This window comes from Ailuropoda melanoleuca, chromosome 15, assembly GCF_002007445.2.
Source record: "Ailuropoda melanoleuca isolate Jingjing chromosome 15, ASM200744v2, whole genome shotgun sequence".
NCBI classification, from domain to species: Eukaryota; Metazoa; Chordata; class Mammalia; order Carnivora; family Ursidae; genus Ailuropoda; species Ailuropoda melanoleuca.
The window spans coordinates 2,782,130-2,808,679 of NC_048232.1; the positions used below are offsets into that span (position 1 = coordinate 2,782,130).

Sequence of the window (26,550 nt, forward strand, 5' to 3'; positions counted from 1 at the left end):
GTGTGAAGCAAGAGTAGAAAGACCTCTGGGGCCCCAGCACCCTGTATGAGGTGACCTCCTGTGTTACATGCTGTGTTTCCTGCAGCTCGTGGTCAAACAGCTGGGGTACGACACGCGGGTGACCATCCTTGGACACGTGCAGAGAGGCGGGACTCCTTCGGCCTTTGACAGGATTTTGGTAAGTGAGGGTGGAAATTGTCAGGTGCCTTCACCTGGGAGTGAGGAGGAACGGTTTGCCACAAAGACCATCCCGCTCAGAGCATCTGGGCCTGAGCCGTGTGTGGGTGGCCTGTCCTGGACATGCTAACCACGCTCGGCCTGAGCCGTGTGTGGGTGGCCTGTCCTGGACATGCTAACCATGCTTGGCCCCCAGTCACACAGATTCCCCAAACGTGGGGCTTGAGGATGACCGGGACTCCAGAGAACAAAGCCTGCGTGCAGGTGCCTAGACACAAGCCCCGGGGTCAGCAGAGATCCAGTCTACATTCATGGGTGTTGGTCTTGGGTGCTCTCTGCGCCTCTGACCTTTCCCTTCACTCCCCCGCACCAGCCACTTCCTAGTGGGGTGCAAATCTCCTTGTTGGAGGGGGGTTAAAAGTAACACCCAGTCCAGGAGGATGGAAGGCAGGTTGGCTCACGGGTGTGTCTGCTGGAGGCACCCTGGTGGTGCCTCTGTGGAGCGGGGATGGGAGGGCATGCTGCCTTGGCCTTTGACCTTGTCTTTGACCTTCGTGATGGGTCATTTCCAGGCCAGTCGCATGGGGGTGGAGGCTGTGGTCGCCCTTCTCCAGGCCACCCCGGAGACCCCGGCCTGCGTGGTGTCGCTGAGTGGGAACCAGGCCGTGCGCCTGCCGCTGGTGGAGTGTGTACAGATGGTGAGTTCTGGGCGTCCACGCGCTCACGGATTAGTCCAACATGGGCTTCAGTGAGCGTCCCCTGGGCACGAGCTGCTACCCGCGGGGAGGCAGGAGGCTCTGAGGTCGCGGGTCCCTGGCACATAGCGTAGCCTCCACTAAGGTGAGGTCAGTCTGTCAGGAGGGAATGCGTGCAGACGAGGACAACGCGTAGGAACACAGGTCTGTGGGGACTCTGGGGGAGGGCGTCCCGGGGGCAGGGGGACAAGGCTGAAGCTCTCTGATTTCAGCCGCTCCTGCCCGCCTGTCCCCTAAGGACCTTCCAATCGGAGATGTGGCCATGGAGCAGCTAACGCCGGTGACATCCTGACGTGCCCTGGCCTCCTTCAGGCCCTGGGAGGGGGTGCCCTGGACGTAGAGAAACAGGTTATGGTTTTCTAGGTCCTTGGCCAGCTGAGGAGGTGGCTGTGAGCTGCATTAGACGTTGTCCCTGTCTTTACTCTCCAAAACCTATCCGTGACCATCCTTTCCCTTGGCGTTTCCGGCAGCTCTGAGTGAACGTATCGTGTGACTTAGGTGATTACGTAGTTACGTCCAGGAGCTTACTGAAAGTAGCCATAGAAACACTTTCCAGAAGCCACTGGGGGTAAATAAATGTGCACACATGTGTGTGCGAGCGTGCGCGTGCACCCGCTGTCTGTCAAGAGCCTGGCACATTCCTAACAGCACGGTGGCAGCGGAGGTCGGGGTGTATCTCTTAGCGCACAGTTGAGAGAGTTGAAGTCCAGAAGGGGAGTAACTTGCCCGAGATCCTCCCGTTGAGAGGGGCAGAGGCGGGCGTGAGCGCTTCCCCAGCACCCCCCCCACCACCGCTGCCCCACCTCCTGTGACCCTGTCCCTTGAGAGGCCGGTTCTGCCATGCTGCTTGCTTGCCACAATCAAATTAGGAGTTGCTCAGAAGGCTGTCTGGGAGCCTGGTTTCGCTCTGGCTTTGCTGTCCTGGAGATTTCAGCATCTCCCTCCGGCATTGCTGCCCCCCGCCCCCAAATCCGTCTTTACCAAGCCGCCTGAGCCGGGCAGGCCCAGACGTGTCCCTTGCAGCCGGCAGTGGCAGGTGACTCGCTGACCTGGGCTGCCAGGTCGGCGTGAGGGGGGCGGGCGGACAGGAGCCGGCAGGGCGCGGCAGCCCTCATCGTCCGCAGACGTCTGAGTCTTGACATGTTCTCTCTTCCTTGTGTGTTTGAAGACCCAGGAAGTGCAGAAGGCCATGGACGAGAGGAGATTCAAGGACGCTGTGCAGCTCCGCGGGAGGTGACTATCCGAGGGCCCTGCGTTCCTCGGGCTGCTGCTCGCACGTGCTCCAGGGCTGTGCTCCTTCCGTCCCACGGGACAACGTCAGAGGCTGGGACAGGCCGCAGGGCGCCGCTCTGCAGCTCGAGGGCCCTGATGGGTAGTTGGGGGACTGGTTGCTTTCCGGCCGGTGGGGTTGTTGAGAATTCAGCGAGGTGCAGATGGGAAGTGGCACGTACCCGTTGTCACTGGAAATACCAGGGCTGCCTCCTTGCCCCGAGCGCCCCGAGCAGGTGTGTGCGGCCTGTCTGCGTCTGGCACAGGCCGTTCTCCCAGGGGAGCCCCTCACGTTCTACCCACCCTCTAACCTTGGGCCCAATGGCACCCTTTCCTTCCAGGAGCTTCGAGAGCAATCTGAACACTTACAAGCGGCTCGCCATCAAGCTGCCAGACGATCAGATTGTGAAGGTAGGTGACATGGCGCGCTGTCCCGAGAGCCATCCCACATTCCCCGCGGACCCGCGCCTCCTAGGCTACGCGCCTGCCATGTGCTTGTGGCATGTGTGGCGCGGACACAGTGTGACCCCCTTCCTTGCAGAGCAACTGTAACGTGGCCATCATAAATGTGGGGGCGCCCGCTGCCGGGATGAATGCAGCTGTGCGCTCCGCCGTGCGTGTGGGCATTGCGGATGGGCACAAGATGCTGGCAATCTACGACGGCTTTGAGGGCTTCGCCAAAGGCCAGGTGAGTCCCTGGGGGACGTCTGGGGAAGTGCACGACCTCCCTTGCATGGCCGCAAGCCTAGGGCTCTGTCACACGGTGAACATGGACACGGCTCTTAGGACGATTTGCACTCTAGAGCCGTCCTGGGGTATGCACTCTGGGCCCTGAAGGACACTCTGCGTGGGACACACCACCCGGTTTTCTCTGGGGTCTGCAGACAGTGGCACCAGTGGGGCCCCGGCCTTAGGAGGGAAGAGGACCGGTTGCCTCAGAGGCTATTGTGCCGTTGGAGTGGGACGGGGCCAGCAAGCACTCAGACAAAAGCTTTGGTGGAAAGAGTGAACAAACACTTCTTGAGTGCTTACTATGTATACTCAGTACTCCTACGTGGTCTGCAAACCTGCGATGTTAGCCCCGTTTTCCTTATGCAGAAACCAAGTCACAGGAGGTCCCACGCTGTAGGGGCTTAGATAATGCGGTTGAGGCCGTGGTGTGCACCCAATGATGCACTGAGTTCTTACCCCGGGGAAGCCAGCTGGTGCAGAAAGTAAAGCCGCTCTCCGCGGGTTGTAGCCTGCGGAGGGAGAGGATGGTGAGCGAGCAGGGGAGCACAGGGTGTGGCATCGCGGACAGGGACCCGCGCTGCAGAGACACCCAGAGGAGGGGTCTGCCCTGGGACCCTACAGACATGCCCCTGGGAGGGGAGTCTCAGACTGGAGACGGAGGCCGTGAGAACGTGCTGGCTGGGCGAGGACAGGGCCGAGGTCCGGGGGAGTTCGGGACGGCGGGCTCACACGGCCAGGGCAGCAGCAGACCAGGGGAGTAGGAGGGGACGGGGCCAGGTGGCTTGTAGTGACTGGAAGGAATTTGGGTTTTGCTCAGAGAAGACAAGAGGGTTTTGAGAAGGACAGGACTGTGGAGGGGTGACTCAGTGCCCTGGGGGGAGGCGTCTGGGGAGCAGGCAGGGGTAGTGCTCAGGGTCTTTAAGAAGCGTGGGCTGAACACCGGAGTTTGGGAGGAATTGGTGCACGGAGGGGACCCCCAGGGCACCCGGGTTGGTGGACGAGACCTTTGCTCTTAGGAGCGGGGGAGGGTGTCCAGCCCAGGAGACGGCGTATGTCCACGCCCAGCTGCCTCACCTGCATTCCTTAGACTTCTTTCAATTTTTAATCACAGAAGTTTCCTTTTACATCAATTAAGAAAAACAATATCTGTTTTTCTTTCATTCCTATGCGTAGAGCATGGCCAGCCGAGGTCTGAATCTGCTCTGCATGGTGGGGGGTACGTGGTGGGAGGCCCGGGCCTGGGTGTCCTGGGTTCTGACCTGCTCGGCGTCACGACAGGGGCAGCTCCCGAGTGCCTCGCAGGCCCTTGGGGAGGTGCCCCTGCTGAGGGTGCGGACCTGGGAGCCCTCTGCACGGCTGACCCCCTCCTTTGTCGCTCCCCCTGTTCGACCGTGTGTCTGCACGCCAGATAAAGGAGATCGGCTGGGGGGATGTCGGAGGTTGGACTGGCCAAGGAGGCTCCATTCTCGGGACCAAACGGTAATTCCCCTTCTCGATTCTGACCTGCTCTTAGGATGGAGAAGGACTCCCATCCTAGACGAGCAGCTGGCACAGAAGTTGCTGCTTTTCAGTCCTGGGAGGGGATCCTGAAGGAAGCTGGCGCTGGCTCATGTGCCAGCCCGGCCCCTGTGAGGGACCTGGGTCGTGCTTTGGGGAGCCCCCGAGATGTGCCCTGGAACAGAGACGAGGCACGTGACTTGGGGACTGTTCTCTCGGTATCGCTGCTCTCCACTGATGTGCAGAGCCCCATGGTGGCTGCTAGCAGGCCCCGCGGAGCCCACGGCAGCTCACTGCCACTGCTGTTGGGGACACCGGGCTCCAACCAGGAGCAGACGTGTCCACCCATGTGCCCCGGGCCCCTTCCGACCGGCTGTGACACCCACATGCGCATGCCTTTTGAGTGCAGGCATTGCTCTGGGCTGAGCCAGAGGGCCAAGCTGGCAGCTGTGCTCTAGACGTGGGGCCCTGCTTGCCCAGGCCACCCAGCCCCCCGCAGTTTTGTCCCAGGAGTTCTTCTAAATGTACTGAAAGCTCAGACATCTCCTCTGCATGAAGGAAAGAGGAGGGGCGGGTGTCGGTGGCTCTGGGGACGCGGTCTGGCCCGCGGGCGTGTGTCTGGTCCTCTGCGTTGGCGTCCCGTTGGTTCTAGGTGATAGAACGGGAGAGGAGTAGCGAGCGGGAGCACGTGCGGCTCTATGCGCGAGCGGGCTGGGTGAGCTGCACGGACGGGAAGTTTCCATTCAAACAATTATTACGAGTATTCACAAGCTTTAGTAGTGCTTTTTTTAAGTTTCTGAGGTGGCGTTAGGATTTTTTTGAGGTCCCGCATCTGCACAGCTGAGCGTTTCTTCCCATTTGTGGTTTTGTTTTTGTTTTGTTTTAAATGCACTCTCTGGACTTCTTCCCCAGCTCTGCTGTCCAGCCAGGGCTGCTCGTGGGGGCTGCAGGGCTCGGCCCGGGGCTGGGGGCTGGGGCAGTGGGGATACCAGGTGCTGGCGGGGTCTGTCTGGCCTCACATCTTGCCTGAACTCTTTCTAGCACGCTGCCTGGGAAGTCGTTGGAGGACATCGCCACACAGATACGGAAGCACAGTATCAACGCCCTGTTGATCATTGGTGGATTTGAGGTACGTCCCTGTCTCTGGGCACCTGCTGGCTTGTCACTGCTGTAGGTTTGGGGGGTGAGCGTGGGCAGGCTTCCGGCAAGCACTGTGTGGTGGGTGGGGGGTGGTAGTCCCCGGGCCCGGGGGCCACTGGATAGTCGTGGCGCTGCAGTGGGACGCTCACGTGGCAGCCACGGAGCAGCCGAGTCAGGGACTCCCCACTTGGGATGCATCTTTCCCGTGAGTTCTCACGCGTCTCAAGTCTGCAGAAGTGATTGTCTCTCTCGAATCCGAGGCCCATTGGCCGTCAGAGAGCAGGGCGGTCACATGGCCCTATCGCTCCCAATTGCATGTTGGACCGCAGACCCATCCCCTAATAACCTTTCTACTTGCTTTAAAGAAAACGTAAGGACCTCAAATAATGAGACCCTTGCCCACAGGAGATGTGGTGTTGCTTCTGCATGACGCTGTCTGGTAACCCTAACGCCTTCCCGTGTTTTTAACGGCTGCTCTAATCCCCTCCGCCCCCCCCCCCCTGCACACTGCCTGACAGGCCTACCTGGGACTGCTGGAGCTGTCAGCTGCCCGGGAGAAGTACGAGGAGCTCTGTGTCCCTATGGTTATGGTCCCCGCCACGGTCTCCAACAATGTGCCGGGCTCTGATTTCAGCATCGGCGCAGACACCGCCCTGAACACCATCACCGACGTAAGTCTGTGCGGCCAGCAAAGCAGGTGCCGCAGACGCTAACCTGCAGGGCGCTTGGCCCGCTTTTATCTGCCACGCACTAGAGACTGCAGCGAGACCTGGGCTGGTTTCCAGAAAAGTTTTTTTCCTTTTTTTTTTTTTTTAAAGTGTGACAATCTCTAATCTAAGGCCCAGAGGTTTTTTGTTTGTTTGTTTTTTGTTGTTGTTGTTTTTCCACCTCTTTTCCTGCTCCGCAGCCGGGATGGTGCATCCCTGCCGAGGCCCGTGGGGTAACGGGACATCTATAGCTCAGCTAGGTGTGGGCTAGGGTTTTATGATTCGGGTAATCATTAAAGTTAGGGTTTTTTTTTTGCCTGGGCCAAATTTACTTCACTGCCATAATGTTATTAATTTTTTAAAAGGATTTATTTGAGAGAGAGCAACAGAAATAGCAGTGAGAGCACAAGCAGGGGGAGTGGCAGGCAGAGAGGGAAGCCGACTCCTCCCTGAGCAGGGAGCCCAATGTGGGACTCGATCCCAGGACCTGAGCCACGGAGGCACCCCACCCCGTAACATAATTTATTACAGTAAATCCGGGGTCTGATGGCGTGGGACCTTAAAGCACAGTAACAGGATGATACGTGTCTCCTTCTTTTTAATCTGGCATCTAAAATCTTCAGTAAATTCTCCAGTCTTTATTTTCCTTGTGAGACACAAATCCCACGAATGTTTTTCTAGAATTTTCATTCTTAACCCCATGGGATCAAATTTGTCTCTAGTGCTGGTAAATAAAAGAAATGCTCCTTAAATAAAATTCACATGGTGAGTAATGCTTAGCACTTGCTTTTTTGTGTTTTGTTTTGCTTTTCTGAGCTTTTTCAACTTTCTGTGGTTTCTTTACTAAAAAGCCCTGCCCCGTGTGTCCTGTGTGTCCACGCTGGAGCGTCCCTGTTTGCACCACTAACCTGCCGCTGGGCCGTGGCGCGTGCTGTCCTGGTGACTGTGGCTCCTGCTTTGGCTGCTCTGAACCAGTTTTTCTCCTGATCAGGCTGCGACCTTCCGTGAAAGGGTCACTGTCCCTCCCTGTGCGTGATCGTCATCTGTGTTTTCCTGCTCATTTCTCTGCCCTTGGCTGGAGTTTGCGTCTGCTTACACTTGGTGGAAGCTACTGCAAGTTCATGGTTCCTAACTGTCACCTGCTTGGAACCCTCCCGGGTGGGGGCAGGGTGGACTCGGGAGTTGTTCTCGGCAGGGCCTGGCCCCGGCTGGTGTTCGTCTCCCCATGACATTGGACGTACGCTCTTTGGCACAAAGCCAGGAGTCGCCCACTTTAAAGTCCCAGGCTCTTTTGCTACAAAACATGGTTTCCAGGTTATAAAGATTAGACACGAAATATGGAAACTCTGAATGGTCCGCCTTGCTCGCCTTGGAGGGATTTGGAAATTTGTTATGTGATCTCTTAAATTTGGCTTCTCATTCGCTTGAGTTTCTCGAAGCCAGTTTCCCAGTTACAAGGTCGGCAGCTTTGTGTCCAAGCCGATGCCAGGCCCACCCTCGCGAGGTGAAAAGGTGTGCGCGTGCGCCGAGGCCCCAAGCCGTGAGTGGGCTCGCTGGCACAGGTCCCGGTCCTGGCTTGTGACCCCGGGGTGAGCCGGATGCTCGGGGTAAGGGGCCTCGACGCCCACCCCCGCACCTGCGAAGTGTGTCTGACGCTGTGGGGACCGGGTACGGGTGTGGCGTGTGGACGTCGCTAGGTTTCTTGCAGGGTTGTGTTGGTGCAAACCAGAGTGAAGTCATGTGTTCTTTGGGAGGTTTGGATCTGGGTTGGAACCCGGCGGGGCTGGCTGTGTAGAGGGAGCGGTAGGCTGGAAACGTGCCGTTGGGGGCTGAGGGGATGGGGCCCAGGGCACCCTGTGTCCTTCCCAATCCGCTCCCGAGGGACTGAGCACCAGAGTGAGTTAAGTGCGGGTTTGCGCGCCTCGCCCAGGAGCTCCTTCCCAGACGGGCCAGCCATGGGCCCAAGGCCTCCTGTCCTGACGCACCGGCCACCCTGCGCACCCTCCCGCTGGCACTCTGCCCCCGGGGCGTGTCGGCAATGCCTGGGGACGGTTTTGGTCGCCAGAACGGGCTGTGGGGGCACCACTGGCACGTGGTGGGTAGCGGCCCGGCTGCTGCTGACCCCCAGGACCTCAGCACAGCCCCACCGCAGGGAGCCATCGGCCCCAGTGTCCGCAGTGCCCAGGCCCCCTGATGTGTTGCGTTCTCGGGCGCTTCCATGACTGTCCTCACGGGTGACGTCCTCCCCGTCAGTGCACATGCTCGGCTACCCGTGCGTCACTCAGAACAGACCGCTGCGCCTCTCGTGCATCGTGGAGGCTGCGCTGGCCCTGGCACCTCCGAGCAGGGGTTCAGAAAGCCGTCCCGCCACGGCTGCGCGGCTCGGGGGGGGGGNNNNCACACTGCCTGACAGGCCTACCTGGGACTGCTGGAGCTGTCAGCTGCCCGGGAGAAGTACGAGGAGCTCTGTGTCCCTATGGTTATGGTCCCCGCCACGGTCTCCAACAATGTGCCGGGCTCTGATTTCAGCATCGGCGCAGACACCGCCCTGAACACCATCACCGACGTAAGTCTGTGCGGCCAGCAAAGCAGGTGCCGCAGACGCTAACCTGCAGGGCGCTTGGCCCGCTTTTATCTGCCACGCACTAGAGACTGCAGCGAGACCTGGGCTGGTTTCCAGAAAAGTTTTTTTCCTTTTTCTTTTTTTTTTTAAAGTGTGACAATCTCTAATCTAAGGCCCAGAGGTTTTTTGTTTGTTTGTTTTTTGTTGTTGTTGTTTTTCCACCTCTTTTCCTGCTCCGCAGCCGGGATGGTGCATCCCTGCCGAGGCCCGTGGGGTAACGGGACATCTATAGCTCAGCTAGGTGTGGGCTAGGGTTTTATGATTCGGGTAATCATTAAAGTTAGGGTTTTTTTTTTGCCTGGGCCAAATTTACTTCACTGCCATAATGTTATTAATTTTTTAAAAGGATTTATTTGAGAGAGAGCAACAGAAATAGCAGTGAGAGCACAAGCAGGGGGAGTGGCAGGCAGAGAGGGAAGCCGACTCCTCCCTGAGCAGGGAGCCCAATGTGGGACTCGATCCCAGGACCTGAGCCACGGAGGCACCCCACCCCGTAACATAATTTATTACAGTAAATCCGGGGTCTGATGGCGTGGGACCTTAAAGCACAGTAACAGGATGATACGTGTCTCCTTCTTTTTAATCTGGCATCTAAAATCTTCAGTAAATTCTCCAGTCTTTATTTTCCTTGTGAGACACAAATCCCACGAATGTTTTTCTAGAATTTTCATTCTTAACCCCATGGGATCAAATTTGTCTCTAGTGCTGGTAAATAAAAGAAATGCTCCTTAAATAAAATTCACATGGTGAGTAATGCTTAGCACTTGCTTTTTTGTGTTTTGTTTTGCTTTTCTGAGCTTTTTCAACTTTCTGTGGTTTCTTTACTAAAAAGCCCTGCCCCGTGTGTCCTGTGTGTCCACGCTGGAGCGTCCCTGTTTGCACCACTAACCTGCCGCTGGGCCGTGGCGCGTGCTGTCCTGGTGACTGTGGCTCCTGCTTTGGCTGCTCTGAACCAGTTTTTCTCCTGATCAGGCTGCGACCTTCCGTGAAAGGGTCACTGTCCCTCCCTGTGCGTGATCGTCATCTGTGTTTTCCTGCTCATTTCTCTGCCCTTGGCTGGAGTTTGCGTCTGCTTACACTTGGTGGAAGCTACTGCAAGTTCATGGTTCCTAACTGTCACCTGCTTGGAACCCTCCCGGGTGGGGGCAGGGTGGACTCGGGAGTTGTTCTCGGCAGGGCCTGGCCCCGGCTGGTGTTCGTCTCCCCATGACATTGGACGTACGCTCTTTGGCACAAAGCCAGGAGTCGCCCACTTTAAAGTCCCAGGCTCTTTTGCTACAAAACATGGTTTCCAGGTTATAAAGATTAGACACGAAATATGGAAACTCTGAATGGTCCGCCTTGCTCGCCTTGGAGGGATTTGGAAATTTGTTATGTGATCTCTTAAATTTGGCTTCTCATTCGCTTGAGTTTCTCGAAGCCAGTTTCCCAGTTACAAGGTCGGCAGCTTTGTGTCCAAGCCGATGCCAGGCCCACCCTCGCGAGGTGAAAAGGTGTGCGCGTGTGCCGAGGCCCCAAGCCGTGAGTGGGCTCGCTGGCACAGGTCCCGGTCCTGGCTTGTGACCCCGGGGTGAGCCGGATGCTCGGGGTAAGGGGCCTCGACGCCCACCCCCGCACCTGCGAAGCGTGTCTGACGCTGTGGGGACCGGGTACGGGTGTGGCGTGTGGACGTCGCTAGGTTTCTTGCAGGGTTGTGTTGGTGCAAACCAGAGTGAAGTCATGTGTTCTTTGGGAGGTTTGGATCTGGGTTGGAACCCGGCGGGGCTGGCTGTGTAGAGGGAGCGGTAGGCTGGAAACGTGCCGTTGGGGGCTGAGGGGATGGGGCCCAGGGCACCCTGTGTCCTTCCCAATCCGCTCCCGAGGGACTGAGCACCAGAGTGAGTTAAGTGCGGGTTTGCGCGCCTCGCCCAGGAGCTCCTTCCCAGACGGGCCAGCCATGGGCCCAAGGCCTCCTGTCCTGACGCACCGGCCACCCTGCGCACCCTCCCGCTGGCACTCTGCCCCCGGGGCGTGTCGGCAATGCCTGGGGACGGTTTTGGTCGCCAGAACGGGCTGTGGGGGCACCACTGGCACGTGGTGGGTAGCGGCCCGGCTGCTGCTGACCCCCAGGACCTCAGCACAGCCCCACCGCAGGGAGCCATCGGCCCCAGTGTCCGCAGTGCCCAGGCCCCCTGATGTGTTGCGTTCTCGGGCGCTTCCATGACTGTCCTCACGGGTGACGTCCTCCCCGTCAGTGCACATGCTCGGCTACCCGTGCGTCACTCAGAACAGACCGCTGCGCCTCTCGTGCATCGTGGAGGCTGCGCTGGCCCTGGCACCTCCGAGCAGGGGTTCAGAAAGCCGTCCCGCCACGGCTGCGCGGCTCGGGGGGGGGGCTGCGTTGGCGTCCCCAGAACTGGCCCCGTGCTGCCATGGAGGCCGGGAGGGTGGCCTTCCCGAGTTAGGAGCGCGAGGAGATGGGAGCTGGGGTTATTTCTCCCCGAGTGTCTTGTCTTTTCTCGGTGTTAGTGCAGGGCTGTTGTGCTGGAAATTCTCTGCGCTCAGAGCCCAAAGCAGAAGCCCGCGTCGCTCCCCCGGACCTGGGCCAGTCGCCTCCTCCAGCCTCCCCCTCCCTCTCCCGGCAGGGCTGTCCCCCATCCCCGCTGGGGGGGTCCCAGTCATTTTCCTGGAGATTGAGGGAAAAAGAGGAGCAGCAGGAGCCCGAACATAGAAAGTTCTGGCAGTTACGGAATGCCGGGTTTAGTGATGCTAACCGCCCTCCTGGCCTCAGAGCCTGCCCTGTGACTCCCGGGGGCAGCCGGCTGCACGCCTGCCCGTGGGGCCCGGGCTGGACTTGGGACCGAAAGGCAGGGTCCACGCGGGGACGGGGGGCCAGGCTGAGCTGGAGGAGGGCGAAGGTGGAGGGGCCGCGAGGCAGGGGAGAGACCCCTCACCTGGTCCTGGCTGCTCCCTGGACTAACCCAGCACAGGCCCGCCGTCCACACGTCCTTGGGCCACAGCCGCTCTAGGACCCGATGTGTTGTGGGGAAACACGAGGCCCCGGAGAGCACCCGCCTCTCCGGGAGGCCTGGGCTGCCCCCCTTGTCTGTGGCACCTTGTCCTGCCACAGGTGCGCCGTGGTCACGCAGGCGGGATGCGTACAGCCCGGGCAGGCGTCTGCACACCCGTGGGTGGTCTCTCGAACCGTCCGGCCATACAGCCAGCCTGGTGGGTTCAGGGACGGCGGATGGTGGGCCTGTGCCCACCAACGACCTCTGGGGCTAACACTGAGGCCGAGACCGCAAAGCTCTGCCGCGTGCTTGCGAACAGCCCCCTTCTCTGACCTCGGAGGCCAACACGTTCGGGTCAGGCTCGCGAGCAGCGCTGGGCTCCGGCCCCTCCACGCTGCCGTGTCAGGCCTGGGAAGGGCTCGGGAACGGCAGAGGCGTGCCCGCCAGGCTCCCCAGCCCAATGGCTGCTTGTCGCCCTGCCAGCTGCTTTCCACGCTGGTGCTCGGTCCCTAACGAGGCGAGGCTGACCACACGGAGCTGCTAGGCTGGCCCCCCTCCCAGCTGGCCTCCCTCGCTGCCTCCGAGCGGCCAAGGAAGGACGGCTGTTCACACCTGCACCGCTAACGTGCTTCCCCTGGCTCTTGCTCTGCTTCCCGCCTGCTTGCGTCCCCTCCTCCAGGAGAGCCGTGCCCCGGGGCAGCGTTCCCGCACCCTCAACTCCCCTCACGGCAGACCCGGAGCTCCCACACCCCCAGCCCCGCAGATGCAGCTCGCAGGGGGTGCTGGGGACGCCCCGCTGACCGCCTGCACCGCTGCTTCCGGCTTTCGAGAGCGCCGTTCTGTTTGCCGACGCGCGCGACCACCACCAGGCCAGGAGTTTTGCGTTCCCATTTGCATCCTGCCAGCCACCATTAGCAACAATGTCCCGGGCACAGACCTGAGCATGGGCTGTGACACTGGCCTCAATGCCGTGGTGGAGGTAAGGTGGCTCCATCCGGCTGGCGGACTCGGGGGGTCTTTCTCTTCCCCTCTCGTGGACCCGATGCTGCAGAAGGAATGAGCCACAGTTAGGGTCCCTGTCAGGGTCCGTTAGTGGAACTCCTAGCATAGGGAGAGCCTACTGCCCGCTGTCAACGAGGATGGTCTTCAGGTGATGTTCGTTCTTGCACACCCCAAAACAAGAGACCCTGGTCTCTCGGGGGCTGTGTCTAGTAGGCTCGCGCTCGTGCTCAGGGGCACGGCCAGCCCGGACGGGGCGTGCGAGGCGGGCTTAGCGCAAGTCCGGAGGCCGTACGAGTGTGAAAGGTCCAGGGGAGCGCGGGCGCATCCGCGGCTTGGCCACGCCCTTGGCCGTGCAGTGGGGGGCTGTGCTCCCGGAGAGGGTCTCCATCCTCGGGGGTCCGGCAGGCCCCACACTGGGCACCGTCTGGTTGGAGCTGAGGACTTCTGCGAGCGCAGCGGCGGGCGGCTGTGGGACGTGGTCCTCCCCCAACAGGAGGAGGGACAGTGGCCGGGGGTGGGCCGTGTTCCTGACGTTCACGTCACCTGGGCTTCAGAGACACCCGTTCAGCAGACACCTGATTCTCCGGAACATCCCCGTCCAGGTCCACGGGCGCTTTCCTGTCCTCGCCCTGTTCTGAGCTCCACCTTATCTTTTCACACAGTTTATGTTTTTAAAACACGTGTGACAAAACGTTAGCCATGTTGGAACTGCAACCCCAAGTTTTGACTCCAGAGGGACCGTGCCCAGAGACGGTGCTGGGAGAATCGTCTGGCTGCCACTGCAGGGCATCTCCCACCATGAACAGGGCTGGTCCGGGGACGTCAGTGCTCCTGGATTCCTCCCTGTCCCCCCAAAGGCAGAGAGTCCCCTACATGTACCCCCAGTGCAGGTTGGGGCTGCCTCTGGTGCTGAGGCTTTGTCAGTGTTGGACGTGGCTGGAGCTGGTGCTGGAAGCGGGCTGGGCTGGGGAGAGGCTGGGATGTGTACCTGAAGACGTTGGGGCCAGGCACGCCGGAGCGGGATCGGAGCGCTTGTCTAGGACGGAGCCAGCCGCCAGCACTGTAGCCCCTGGAGCAGGTGCGGCGGTCTGCGCTCGTGCCGCCGTGGAGGGGGGGGATGGGTGGGCCTGCTGTTTCATCCCTGAGCTTGTGTTCCGAGGATGGCCCATGGCAGACGCTTCCTTAGGAGACACGCTGTCTGAGTGTCTGGAAGACTCCTGAGGGCCTTTGTCTGGGAGCCACCCAGCCCCGAGTAGCGCTGCCCCCACGGGCTGTAGTGCTTGGGGATAGACTGAGGATGACCAAAACCCAACCGTCACGGGGAGCTTTTCAGAAGGACCAACCCGGCAGGCATCCCCACTGAGCCCATAAAGCCTGTCGGTGCCCACATCCCGTGAGGCTGTGTGGGCAGCTGGAGCGAGCTGGTCCCAGGCCCCCCACGGTGGGCAGTGTCAGGACGCAGGGACTGTGAGCACACCCACCGAGGGCAGGGTGGCGCCGGGGTCTGCAGCCTGTCTGTGTGTCCCAGACCCGGCCGCCCCCCGCCGGAATAACCCGTGTCCTTCTCTGTGGCCAGACGTGTGACCGCATCAAGCAGTCGGCCAGCGGGACCAAGCGCCGTGTGTTCATCATCGAGACCATGGGGGGCTACTGCGGCTACCTGGCCAACATGGGGGGGCTCGCCGCCGGAGCCGACGCTGCCTACATTTTCGAGGAGCCGTTTGATATCCGAGACCTGCAGGTACGTCGACGCCACGGGTCCCCTGGGTGACACGGTGGTCGGTGCTGCTGCCTTGTCGCACTCGTGGTGGTTGGCTCCGAGAGGAGGGTGATGGGGTTGACGGGACACCCGGTTGTACGCGCTCTCAGTGACCCCCCACCTTGAGGGGCATGAGCTGAGGCGCCAGCTTCCCGTTAGACGTCCGTCTGGGGGTCGCACCGCTGTCCCTGTGGGCATCCGCGTGGGAGGCCCGCGGGAGCACATCCTCCCTGAGCGCTGAGGCCTGCCCACCCGGAAGGCTGGGTGTAACGGGAGTGCGTGGCGCCCATTGGGGCAGCGGGACCGGTTGAGGACACAGCGTGGCGGGCTTAAGGCTCTAAGAACAAGACAGAAGTAACCTCAAAGCCTGCTCTTTCTGGTTGCATGTTTCAAGATTTTTTTTAATTAACAATGTATTTTTTAGAGCAGTTTCAGGGTAAGGGCAGAGTTTCTCTGCACGCCTGCCCCACACCCAGCAACACCCCCACCAGGGTGGGACCGTTGTCAGAACAGACGCCCCCCACTGCATGCTGACGCGTCATCAGCACCTGGGGCCGTAGCTGACATCAGGGTTCACTCTGGGATCCTAAGGTTGAGATGCACTTTCCAAATCTCCAGGGAAGGTTCCTCGGCCCCAGCTTTATCGGGGGGCGAGTGGCAAGTGCAGGGGAGCCGGGCTCTGCAGCCCCCTTGGGGCGGGAGGAGGAGGCTGGGGTGTGAGGGGAGCAGGCGGGAAGGTTCCAGGCGGGCACTGGACAAGGATAAGCCTGAGTAAGACAGACACAACTCAAACACAAATACGAATACGACTTTATTTGTGCTGCTGAAGTGAGCACAGGAATTTTAAAGTGTTTTTATGTTTCTGGACCACATAAATCAAGTAGAGACCTGCTTGATGTTTTTATTCATTATCGGACTTAACCTATTCGTACTTCAGAAACCCCCCTAAAGACCGTGCTCGGCCAGCGCGTGTCTGGGCTCCGGCACAGGAACGCGTAAGCACTGTGATGACGACTGGGACCCGCTTACCTGCAAACACCTTTTCTCGCACATTTTGTGCTCAAGATGCGGGTTCCTCTCCTTATAGACTTTGTACCCAAATCCAAGTCTGTACCAGCTTCTGGCCCCCACACCCTTGTTGGCAGGGAGGAGATCGTGTATGAGGGCAGGTACACCAGTCTTCCCTCCGAGGGAGAAACCGTCAGGCGAGCGAGGAGAGGGGATGCCTGGTCGGGGCGGGTCCGGTGCACAGGTGACGGGAATTCGCGATGTCAGAGGGCAAGCTCCATTCTGGAAAGCGTGCTGCAGGGAAGCTGGGTCCGCGGATGCTGTCCGTGTGCCCAGGTGAGCATGGCCCTCCCGGGCCCAGTGCGCTGCCTGACCTCGTGTGCTGGGCCCTTCTGCTCCGTTTGCGCCCGGGTCTGGGCTCTCCGTGGTGTCCTGTCCCGTTGCGGTGCGAGCCCGGACGTGCTGGCTGCCGCGGGCGGCACTAGGGTCGCAGGGCGGTGGGCGCCGGCTCCGAGCCGACCGTCTGACGGACGAATGACACTCTCTCCTAGTCCAACGTGGAGCACCTGACGGAGAAAATGAAGACCACCATTCAGAGGGGACTCGTGCTCAGGTACGGACGCTCGTCCTCGGTCACTGACCCGCCAGACGACCCGGCTACAGGGTCGAAACCCTCGGGGGCGGTCTCTCACCACTGAAGAAATGCAGGAGGGACAGCAGCACATGGCGTTAAAAACCGCACACATTTACGTAACGACAGGGTCCTTTGGAAAAATTCACTTTCGCCTCGTAGTTTTGTTTCTTTTATTTTAAAGCTATCACCAGGCCATTTCTTTAATGAAGCCACTGGCATTTCTAAAGAACACGTGTAGCCTGGACGGGCCTGGGCCGGCTGACGCCCCGCCGGCGCCCTGACCCGCGTCCGCCCTCGTTGCAGGAACGAGAGCTGCAGCGAGAACTACACCACGGACTTCATCTACCAGCTGTACTCCGAGGAGGGCAAGGGGCGTGTTCGACTGCAGGAAGAACGTGCTGGGCCACATGCAGCAGGTGCGCGGGCCGCGGTGGAGCAGGCTGCCGTCCAGGAGGCGCTGCAGACACGCATTCCTTGTTTTAGCCGTGATGGGGAAAAATGTGTGCTCCTGAGATTTTTTTTTTTTTTTTTTAAAGATTTTATTTATTCGACAGAGATAGAGACAGCCAGCGAGAGATGGAACACAAGCAGGGGGAGTGGGAGAGGAAGAAGCAGGCTCATAGAAGAGGAGCCTGATGTGGCTCGATCCCATAACGCCGGGATCACGCCCTGAGCCGAAGGCAGACGCTTAACCGTTGTGCCACCCAGGCGCCCCCTGAGATATTTTTAAATATCTTGGCATTTACTTTCCTAGGTTATGGTTCCGTTTCAAAATCTCACCAAATACCGCCAACTTCAGAAATTCTGTGTAGGGGTAGGTGGGCGTTTTAAGGAAAACAGCAGATGTTCACATAGTGACACTGGTTGATTGGAAAACCTAATCAAATTAAATACTTCAGTACTGGGCCTTAGTGACTGCTCACATAGCAGACAAATGAAACTTGAGATTCGCACAAAGTCGGAATGGTCTGGAAGGTATCTTGGGGTGTGCTTTGGTTTGCAAGCATGCCCCAGATGACAAGGCCGAACGCGGGCATGGATTAAGGGCGGAAGCCGCTGGAGTGCGTGCCTGTCCTGGTCCCAGCACCACCTCCCCTCCGCCTGCTATCTTAGGCTCTTTAACTCAGGGTCTACTCATCCATTCCAAAGGGCCGTCCGTCCCTGCCGAGGTGAGGAAATGGTGTGCGTGCGTGTACTTTTATGGAGGCTCGCCCACAGGGTTGGTCCGATTCTGAATGGAAACCCTGAGCAGCTCCCCACCCCAAAATAAGACTAAGACATCCCAGTGGGAGCTCTGAAGTAATGAAGCTGCGAGCCGCGCAGCCCCACGCAGGTTGGGGGTGAGCACGGGGAAGCTGGCCTCGAGGCTGAGCTCTGGCTGCAGGTTCCAGCTACACACGAGCAGGTAAAAACATGCAAGGACAAAAACACAAAACCCCCCAAATCCCTGCTTACTGATCCTGAATCTCTTAAGAGCATGATGTGAATTTTGTTAAGTACTCGTACCTTTCACCGCATTTGAAAAGCAGCCGGCCGGCGTGGCTGTTCGGTAACCTCTCCCGTAACCCTGACGCCCACAGGGTGGAGCGCCTTCCCCGTTTGACAGAAACTTTGGAACCAAAATCTCCGCCAGAGCCATGCAGTGGATCAGCACGAAACTGAAGGAGGCTTTGGGCAAAGGTAGGGAGCGGCGGCTGGGGGCGGGGACGGCGCTCTGAAGCCGCAGGCGATGCGCGGGTTGGCCTCGCTCTGCAGTTGCTACGGGACTTTCAAGGCTGTCATTCGGAGGGACTCCTAAAAGGCAGTGCTTTGCTTCTACTTGTTGGTGGCGGGAAGCGCTCCGGTCGTTCAGCGACGTCCTGGAATGAGGATGCTGCCCATACACCGGGCTCCCCCAGCAGGACCCTAGCTGGCCACATGGCACACTCTGAACTGGCCCTGACTTAGGACATCTAAGACTTAGGGATTCGTTCGTGACCCTTCTTTTCGTAGAAAAGCAGGAACTGGCAGGTGTCTGGACGGCTTGGTCCTTCCAAACCCAGCGTGTCCTTCCCACATGTGTCCCTCCCTCCCCACCAGAGGTGGCCTCAGAACTGCAGAATCCTTCTGCTCCCGCATAGTTCTGCAGCCCTGGGGACAGCTCCGCGGACTGCCGTGCTCTAGCTGGTGCGTGTGGTTACGTGAACGGAAGCCGACAGCGTGCATCTCCCTTTGTCGGGGTCTCAGGTGCTCCGCATTGGTGTGCGCCCGGCTGGGGTTCCTGACCCTTACCCACCTCCCGGCGTCCCCAGCCCCAGGCTCACCCGCGGGCCGTGCGGTCTCCTTCCTCCTGTCCAGGTGACACGGGGCCCGTCCCTGTCGGGCTATTGCTGTGACAGGGGCAGTTTCCCTGTGGCTTTGAGGCGAAAACTCCAAAGTGAGAAGGGAAAGCCGGCTTCCGCTGTGCTTACTCAGGGTCCCGCTGCTTCCGTGAGCTCTTCCGTTATTTTGCCTACTTTTCTACTGCTTGGTGACGCTTTCCTTATTGACTCTTTATTTTTTGCTTTAATATCACTGTGTAGATTTGAAAGCATTTTGATGACTTTACAGAAACTTCTACTTTATATTCTAGGAAATTCTTCTATTTCATGTTCTGCCCATCCCATGCTGCAGACCGGGCTGTCACATGGGGCTTGTCATTTTGTGTAAGGCATCTCTCCTCCATCTTTCAGAAGACCGTTTACCTTTTCCTCTGTGGTTTGAGCTCTGTTGCTGAAACATGTCGGCATTTACTTCTCTGATCCACTTGGTGTGAGTCCAAGTCTCATTTCACGTGCATAATCACTTACTTGGTACCATTTAGGGAGCGGCCTTTAATCTCCGGCACAGACCAGGTAATCTGTGAACTTAGCCGGACGACCTCTGGGTTAGTGGGCTTGCGGTTGGTATTCAGTTATCGATCCTGGCCAGTATTCCAACTTTACAGATGATTTCTGATAGCTGGAAAGGTGAGGCCCCTCTACCCCGACTTCTTCCAGTTTCCACTGTTCTTGGGCCTTTGCGCCGTCACAGAGATAGAATCAGACTGTCACGTCCACCAAAACCTCTGCTGGATGTTTTGAGGGAATTACATTTAATCAATACCTCATTTGGGGAAGGAACTGACATTTTAAAAATATATACTAATTCATGAACACTGCATCTCCATATATTTAGGCCTTTCCTTATCTCATGAAAGCATAAAGATATTGTGATATCTTTTGCTAAGTTTATTCTTGACTCGATATTTTAGAAAATATTATTGTAAACGGAATTTTTTTTACTTATTGCTGGCATACAGAAATACAACTTTTGTAAACAGAGTTTGCGATCCACAACTTTCTACACACTCTGAATTCTAGTAATTATTTGTGGATATGTTTTGTTTTTCACCTCCGTGGACATAGGACCATCTGTATACAACCTTGTCACTTTTCCTTGCTACTTGCGGGTGTGTGTTGCTCCAGAGAAACTCTGAGGAGATGGAGTGAGAACTGTGCCAGCCTCAGCCCTGATAGCAGCAGGGAAAGCTTTCAGTGCTCCCAAGTCTTATTATTTCACTGAGGTCTTTCCGCAGTTCACAGCTGCTGTAGGTCTGTGATGAGCTTGGGATCTTGGTGCTGATGGTTGTTATGTATTGTTTGGATCCTGAAAGGATATTTTGGGTTTCCTTTGCTATCTTATGAAACCATTTAATAAGTCAAAATGGCATAAGCAGTTTAATACAGAAGAATTTCTGAGCATCCCCAGACCTCCCAAAATCACTTAGGACACACACATTGCTAACGGATGCACGAAATTAATCAAGGTAAACACAGGGGGCTCACAGGCACCCCTCAGGTGGCTGGATGTGCAGATGCCGCATGCAGTTCCAGGGGACGGCGCTGGGTGGCGCCACTCTCGTGGCCTCCGTGACCTCACTGCAAAACCCAGCTGAATGCTCTCTGGGCTTTTAGCCTTTTTTTGTGAAAGGCTACTTTATATGCCTCTTTGGATTTCTTTCTGTTAGTGAAAACAGGTCCCAGCGCAGGTCTTCCGTAAAAGCGGGAGACACCCGTGTACACCGTTGCACGGACTGAGGTGGGCATGCGGATCTGCTCTAAGTGGTCAGCTGCCGTCAAGCCCAGCCTTGCGTCCTGGAGCGCACCCCCCACCACGCGCGGGCTCCTGGACAGTCTCGTGATGGCTGGGCTCCAGCCGCTTCCCCCACGTGTCCTGTCGCTGCCAGGTGTGGGGCGCGAGCTTGTTCTGGCTTTGTACGAAGTCTAGGTGTTTGGGGGTGGGGGTTCCCCTCGGATACCATAGAGCCTCCTGCTTCCTTTGTGGGGAGAGCTGACTGTGGAGTCCCCTAAGTTTACAGAAATAGCAGAGCAGCTCTATAATCAGTTTTATAAGTTCTATTTTCTAGAACATTTTCTGGTGCCCATGGCACTTGTAACCCCCTTTACTGCAGACACCTGACCTCACCCCCATTTTCCTGACCAGTCTGACTGGATCTGTATCATTTTTATTTCCAACCTTTGATTTAAAAAACAAGGCAAATAGATCCAACCTAACTTCAGTCTTCAAAGAACGGACTCTGGCTTTGCTTCCGTTTCTACTTTGGGGTTTTTTCCCACTTCACCCGAGGATGCTCATCTCCTTACCTTGAGGCCTCCCCGTATGTGCACCCCGGGGCCTCGCCCCCCAGTGCCGTCTCACCGGAGCCGGCTCTTTCCGCAGAGGAAGCCGGGTTCCCACTGCAGTCATCGGTGAGGCCCCGCCTCACCACCGCCGAGAAGCACGCGCCTGCCTTCCTTAGCTCTGGGGGCCAGTCGCTAAGTGCAGGTAAACCGGCCCCTCTCGGGGTGAGTGTGCAGCGTGCGGGGCCGCACGGTGACCCAGGCGCCGCCTCGTCCCTGCCCTCCCCTGCTCCAGCCCTGCGGGCGCTCAGCAGTACCAGAGCCAACAGCCCCCAAGGAAGCCGTCGTGCGGTGGTGCCCGGGACTCGTTCCCCACCTCGTCCGCAGGCCCTGGAGCACGCGGGCGCCTTGCCTCCTGCCCAGGCCATCTGAGTTCTTCTCCGCCCCCCAGGATTCTGCTCCCTGCCGTCGGCAAACCTCCTTTTCTCCGTCACCTTTCCTCCCGTCTTCAACGTGGCCGATGATTTGTTCTGACATCACTTTTTCTCTCTTTTACAGGAAAAAGATTTATGAGTGATGATTCCATTTGCGTGCTGGGAATAAGCAAAAGAAACCTTCTTTTCCAGCCTGTGGCACAGCTGAGGAAGGAAACAGACTTCGAGTGAGTATATAAGCCTCGTGGGTCTACACCTCAGTGCCAGACAGGGCGGAAGGGCGCTGCTGCTGGAGTTACGGTCCCTAACCCGTTAGCACACCTGAGGAAACACAAGCGTTTTAGAAACAGGGCAAGATTTCTAGAAACACAGAGAGAACGGTTCCACGTAAGTTAGGAACAGTGCTTGATCACGCCGAGCTGCTTCAGCCCCGCCTCCCCGACGCCCGTCCCCCGGGACCCGGCGGGCCTGACGGCCGCTTCCTCCCGTCCGCAGGCACAGGATCCCCAAAGAGCAGTGGTGGCTGAAGCTGCGGCCGCTCATGAAGATCCTGGCCAAGTACGAGGCCAGCTACGAGGTCCCCGACTCCCACCAGCTGGAGCCCGTGCACCACCGAGGCCACGAGGAGCCCGCCGCCATCTAGACGCCGCCGGACCCGCCCCGGCTAGCACCGCTTCGGACTTCCGTTTACCTCCCGTTTTTGTAACACTTAAGTTATTTATCGGCACTTTTATGCGAGTACTGTTGACATCAATACCTAGTCACAGAGCCCCCGTCCTGTGTCCTTCATCCCGTGGGACCCTAAGACTCCAGCACGAGTGTCCGCTGTGTCTCGTACTGTGTCCTGCTTTCAGACGTGCGTAGCCAGTAGAATTAAATGCTTTGCTCAACTTCAGCTGTGGTGGTCTGTTTTTTTAGGTAGGCGTTTAAATCCTCAGGGTCCGTGGGCAACTGTAAAGGTTTTTCTGGCAGTTTTGTGGGCAGGGATTGACAGTACTTTTACTGGCATCGGCGAACGAGGCCAGGACCAAGGCCCCGCTCTCACACACAGCAGAGGTGTGACTTGCCGAGTGTGCAGTGTCGGCCCTGGACCGGGACCCAGGACACCAGGTGAGGTGACCCCACTCCTGAGTGATGCCAGGTGTAGAATTAAAACCAGAAACCAGCAACGTGTGTGTTAAGAACAAGGTCCGCGCACACGACGCCAAGGCTTTCCTACCAGGGAAGCATGGCACTGCGTCTGGCGGGACCAAGAGCCTGGTCTCCCTGAGGGAAGGGAGCCAGGGAACCTGCATCTAAGTGAGCAGTGTTTCCGCCTCTTCTGTCGCCTGAGACGTACAGACGGCTGGAGGGTCACGTCCAAGGTCTGTTCAGGAACCGAGGGTGCCGTGGTTGGGGAAGAGCCAGCACGAGTGTGCCTTCTGTGGGAGATACGTAAGGGGACAGACGCTCCCTCCCGTAGAGACCACGGGAGAAGCTTAATGCGCTTATAATCCGTCAGGCCGCCCATCTGTTCCAGACTGTTCCACGGGTCCGTGGTGTGAGCACACTGGTTTTACGAATCAAGCCACCTTTGTTCACTTGTTTTTTAATAAAGGCCCCAATAACTACGCTCTAGCAAAGTGTCACTTAAAATACTAAAGCACAAGTAGGTCAGGGCAGAGTGGTCTTTTATTTTTAAGTCTTTAAAAGAAATGCTCCAGAATTAGGAAGATAAAATAAGCATTTATATCATCTATTTTTTAAAATTCTGTGCAGCTCTAGCAGTTCACACGCGATTATCCAGGTTCTTCACGAGCGAACCGGGGGCGGGGGGTAACTTTCCTCCCCTTTCACACTAACTCAGCTCAGGCTTCATGCTGAAGAGCCCCACGTGCCCGTAGGTCAGCTGAGCTCCTGAGCGGAGTCAGAATTCCTCGCTATCTCACTATCCACGACGGGTCCTTGGCGATGTCTGCGTTCTCCGGTCCAAGCAGAGCCAGGCCGTGTGTGCTCTTCCCGAGGCCGAGGTACCTGGAAGGCAGGCGGGGACAGGTCAGCGCTGTTTCCCACAGCGGGAGCCGGGGGCGCCACGGCGGGGCGGGGTGCGGTTCTGACCACTAGGCCACGTGGTACATACTTGTTGCTCACGTGGATGAGATCCTCCCGGCTGACGGCGAAGAGCTGCTCGCGGTGCACCTGCTTCATCTCGTCCGAGAGGCCACACAGGAAGTGGTCCAGCCCTGACCGTGAACACGCTCACTCAGGACAGCGGGCGGGGGCGGCACGCGAGGGATACACTTCCACCAGAGGTCACACTGTTGACCTTCACATTCCCACCAAACCTCTCCTCTCGGGAGTGGAGGCCAAGTCAGAGTGGCTTCCGCCCCCAGACTCGGGCCTCAGATCACTCAAGCTCTGAGAGGACAGGATGCCCCCCTCTGCGAGTGGCCAACACCGAGAAGCTCCGGCCCAAGGGGGACGTCTATGCGCCGTGCAGGAAGCTGGGAGAGGCACCCGATGACAAGCACGGGAGGGGAACTGTGGCGTTTATGCCACATACCTCTGTCTGAAGGAGCCACAGGGGCATCCACGACGGAGAAAACGGAAAGCTTCGCTTCATCAATGTCCTGCTCTGTGAACCTCCCAGCCTTCGCCCAGTCCACAGCCTTCAAGAAAGACTGCAGTGTCTCCGTGGAACGTGGATCCCTAGGAGACCAGAGAGACACACGCTGACCTATGTCACCACCAGATCACGAGGTGCGGCTGATTTCACGAAGAGAGGCCATCTGGGGGCCAGGGAAGACGACTCAACGTATAGACGCTAAGAACGGTCGAGTTAAACCCCTCACTTCCTTAAGACACACCCGGAATAGATGAGTCACTCCCCATAAAGGGGCCTGAGAGCTCGATGCCCTCGCATCCGGCTCTGCACAGCAGCACGCGTCCCCGGCAGCAGGCACCGAGGGCAGGGTCACAGCAGCGCCCCTGTCCTTCTGTACAAGCGGGCTCCCGCGGGCGCACGCACGGCCTCCAAGTGTCCTGGGACGCGGCGAGGCGGGAGCAGAGACCCTGCACTAGAGGGGTAGCAAACCCACCCTGCCCAGATTCTAAATACTCCGTGTCCTCGGAAGCTTTCTAAAGAAGAGGGGCGAGAAGAGTCAGGGGCCGTGACCACGAGCGCCCGGCCCCCACGCTGGGCCTCTGTGCTGGATGCAAGCCCAGAAAGCCCTTGACTTGTCTCCTCTGTAACGGAATCTGGGTGTTTGGTAACGGGTGTATTTAGGCCGAAGTTCCCCGTTACGTAGCGCTGCTCCCAGACGCGGACAACGTAGCGGATGTCGCTGGGTGTGGGGCTGTGCCGGAAAAGCCAGAAACTAGGGGAGACACTTCTTCAAAGGCTGGTCCCGACGTGTGAGACAGTGACCCACGGATGCTCAGCGGAGCCGGGGCACGGGGCGCGTAGACTCACCGGTATGAGTAGAGCGTGAACACCCCATCGCGGCTGAGTTTGGCGCCTCCACCGTAAGCACCACCCTTCTCTCGAATTTCTGTATGCAAGAATTTGGCAGTCATCAAACGTGCAAGGATCTTAAGACTGAAATGAATGATTAAAAAACACAAGTTAGAAACCGTAGGCCTGGCAGGGAAGTACTGGATGTAATTTAGTTAGGTACTCGCTGTCGTTCTGGATTAGGTGAAAACAAAAATGCGGTAAGATACACTATGGTCTCCCCTTTGCTAATGAATGAGAACAAACATGAGAAAAATGTGAGATAAATCTTAAAACCAGGGTTGGGGGGAGAGGTGGTGAGAGGGACGCAAAGGTCCCTCGGACAGGTCCAGGCCCCCCCTCTCCAGCTACAGCACACAGGGACACTGACAATCTGATCAAAGGAACACGTTACTAAATTTTATTGCTCAGGCAAATGCACAAACCATCCTTTCTTTAAATCCCCCCACTTGTGTGTGCATGTGTGACTCTACCGAAACAGAGCTCTTAGATTTCTGTAGGAATCCTCCCTAAGAAAACACACGCCAACAGAGTGAACTTCTGAATCCTACCCTTAGAATGGAAGTGCAGTTACGGCGGATGCCCTGGAGAAGAAACGGAACGTTCTAGCAAGTACCTTCACAGGACAGAGTGGGGCCCTACTTGCTCCCCGCTGACAGGTGTCCCCGGAAGATGGTGGTGGGGGAGCTGCTCATACCGTGGGTTTGTGGTGCCAGACCTGTGAAGACAGGCCTCCCCCTTCCCCAGCAGGGCCTGGGGGGCTTAACCACCACGTTTTATTTTTTTATTTATTTATTTTTAAGATTTTATTTGAGAGAGAGACAGCCAGCGAGAGAGGGAACACAAGCAGGGGGAGTGGGAGAGGAAGAAGCAGGCTCCCAGCAGAGGAGCCTGATGTGGGGCTCGATCCCAGAATGCCGGGATCACGCCCTGAGCCAAAGGGAGACGCTTAACGACTGCGCCCCCCAGATGCCCCTGTCCACCACATGTTTTTGAATATTCTGTATTACATAAGGAACACAAAGTCACTGCTGGAAAACTATAAAATACAAAGAAACGGGGAAAAAAAAATCGATACCCCTACTACCGAGGGTACTTCTTATAACCTCTCCGTGCTTTAAATTGGTTTAATAGACACGTATCCCTAGTCTGGAGGGCTCAGCATACCAAACACATGTTCGTTTCCTAGGAACATGGACACAATCCATCCTGGGATTCTCCTTCCCACACGGAAAGGTCCTTTCCCTTGAACCCAGCAGCAGCCCTGCACATCTGGGCCCTGCGTGCCCACCAGCCGTCCCTGCCCTCCCATCCCCTTCCTGGAGAGCCCTGTCCGCCCCTGGCCACACACCTGGCGTGGTCCGGGTCTGCGTAGGGGGCAGTCCTGATGCATTCGCCCACGTAGTTCACTGGGAACGGAAGCAGGAAGTGTGTCTTCATCTGGCACGGTTTGAAGGTGGGGTCCTGAGGGGCACAGGCAGGCTGTGTTGGCTTCTCCCGAGGGCCCCCCCGCCCCATGCGTTCATGGCTAAGGGCAAGGCACCGACAATCACGTCATTCCACACAGGCGCTCGCTTTATAACGAAATACTCCTAAACCCTAACGGGAGGCTTCAAAAATGTAGTTCCTCAATTAGAAACATTTCCTCCTACATGGTTTCCATCCGTAAGTGACTATATGACCTCATCTT

At 57.7% G+C, this 26,550-nt stretch overlaps 2 protein-coding genes across 3 annotated transcripts in view; one reads left to right on the forward strand and one right to left on the reverse strand.

Moving 5' to 3' along the window:
• Positions 1–22,262, forward strand: part of PFKP (phosphofructokinase, platelet) — a 76,300-nt gene extending 54,038 nt beyond the window's left edge. Inside the window, 8 exon segments of the mRNA XM_034644089.1 lie at positions 6,089–6,241; positions 14,469–14,633; positions 16,211–16,272; positions 16,597–16,663; positions 16,665–16,709; positions 17,874–17,973; positions 21,492–21,594; positions 21,863–22,262. Of these exon segments, the coding sequence (XP_034499980.1) occupies positions 6,089–6,241; positions 14,469–14,633; positions 16,211–16,272; positions 16,597–16,663; positions 16,665–16,709; positions 17,874–17,973; positions 21,492–21,594; positions 21,863–22,010 (843 nt within the window). The 3' untranslated portion in view covers positions 22,011–22,262.
• Positions 22,263–23,072: 810 nt separating this feature from the next.
• Positions 23,073–26,550, reverse strand: part of PITRM1 (pitrilysin metallopeptidase 1) — a 41,541-nt gene continuing 38,063 nt past the window's right edge. For both annotated transcript variants that reach the window (XM_034644088.1, XM_034644087.1), the window contains 5 exons: positions 26,212–26,324; positions 24,819–24,944; positions 23,910–24,055; positions 23,487–23,589; positions 23,073–23,380 (listed from right to left, as the gene is read on the reverse strand). In XM_034644088.1, coding sequence (XP_034499979.1) covers positions 23,287–23,380; positions 23,487–23,589; positions 23,910–24,055; positions 24,819–24,944; positions 26,212–26,324 — 582 coding nt within the window. In that variant the 3' untranslated portion in view covers positions 23,073–23,286. The remainder of the gene's footprint in view (positions 23,381–23,486; positions 23,590–23,909; positions 24,056–24,818; positions 24,945–26,211; positions 26,325–26,550) is intronic.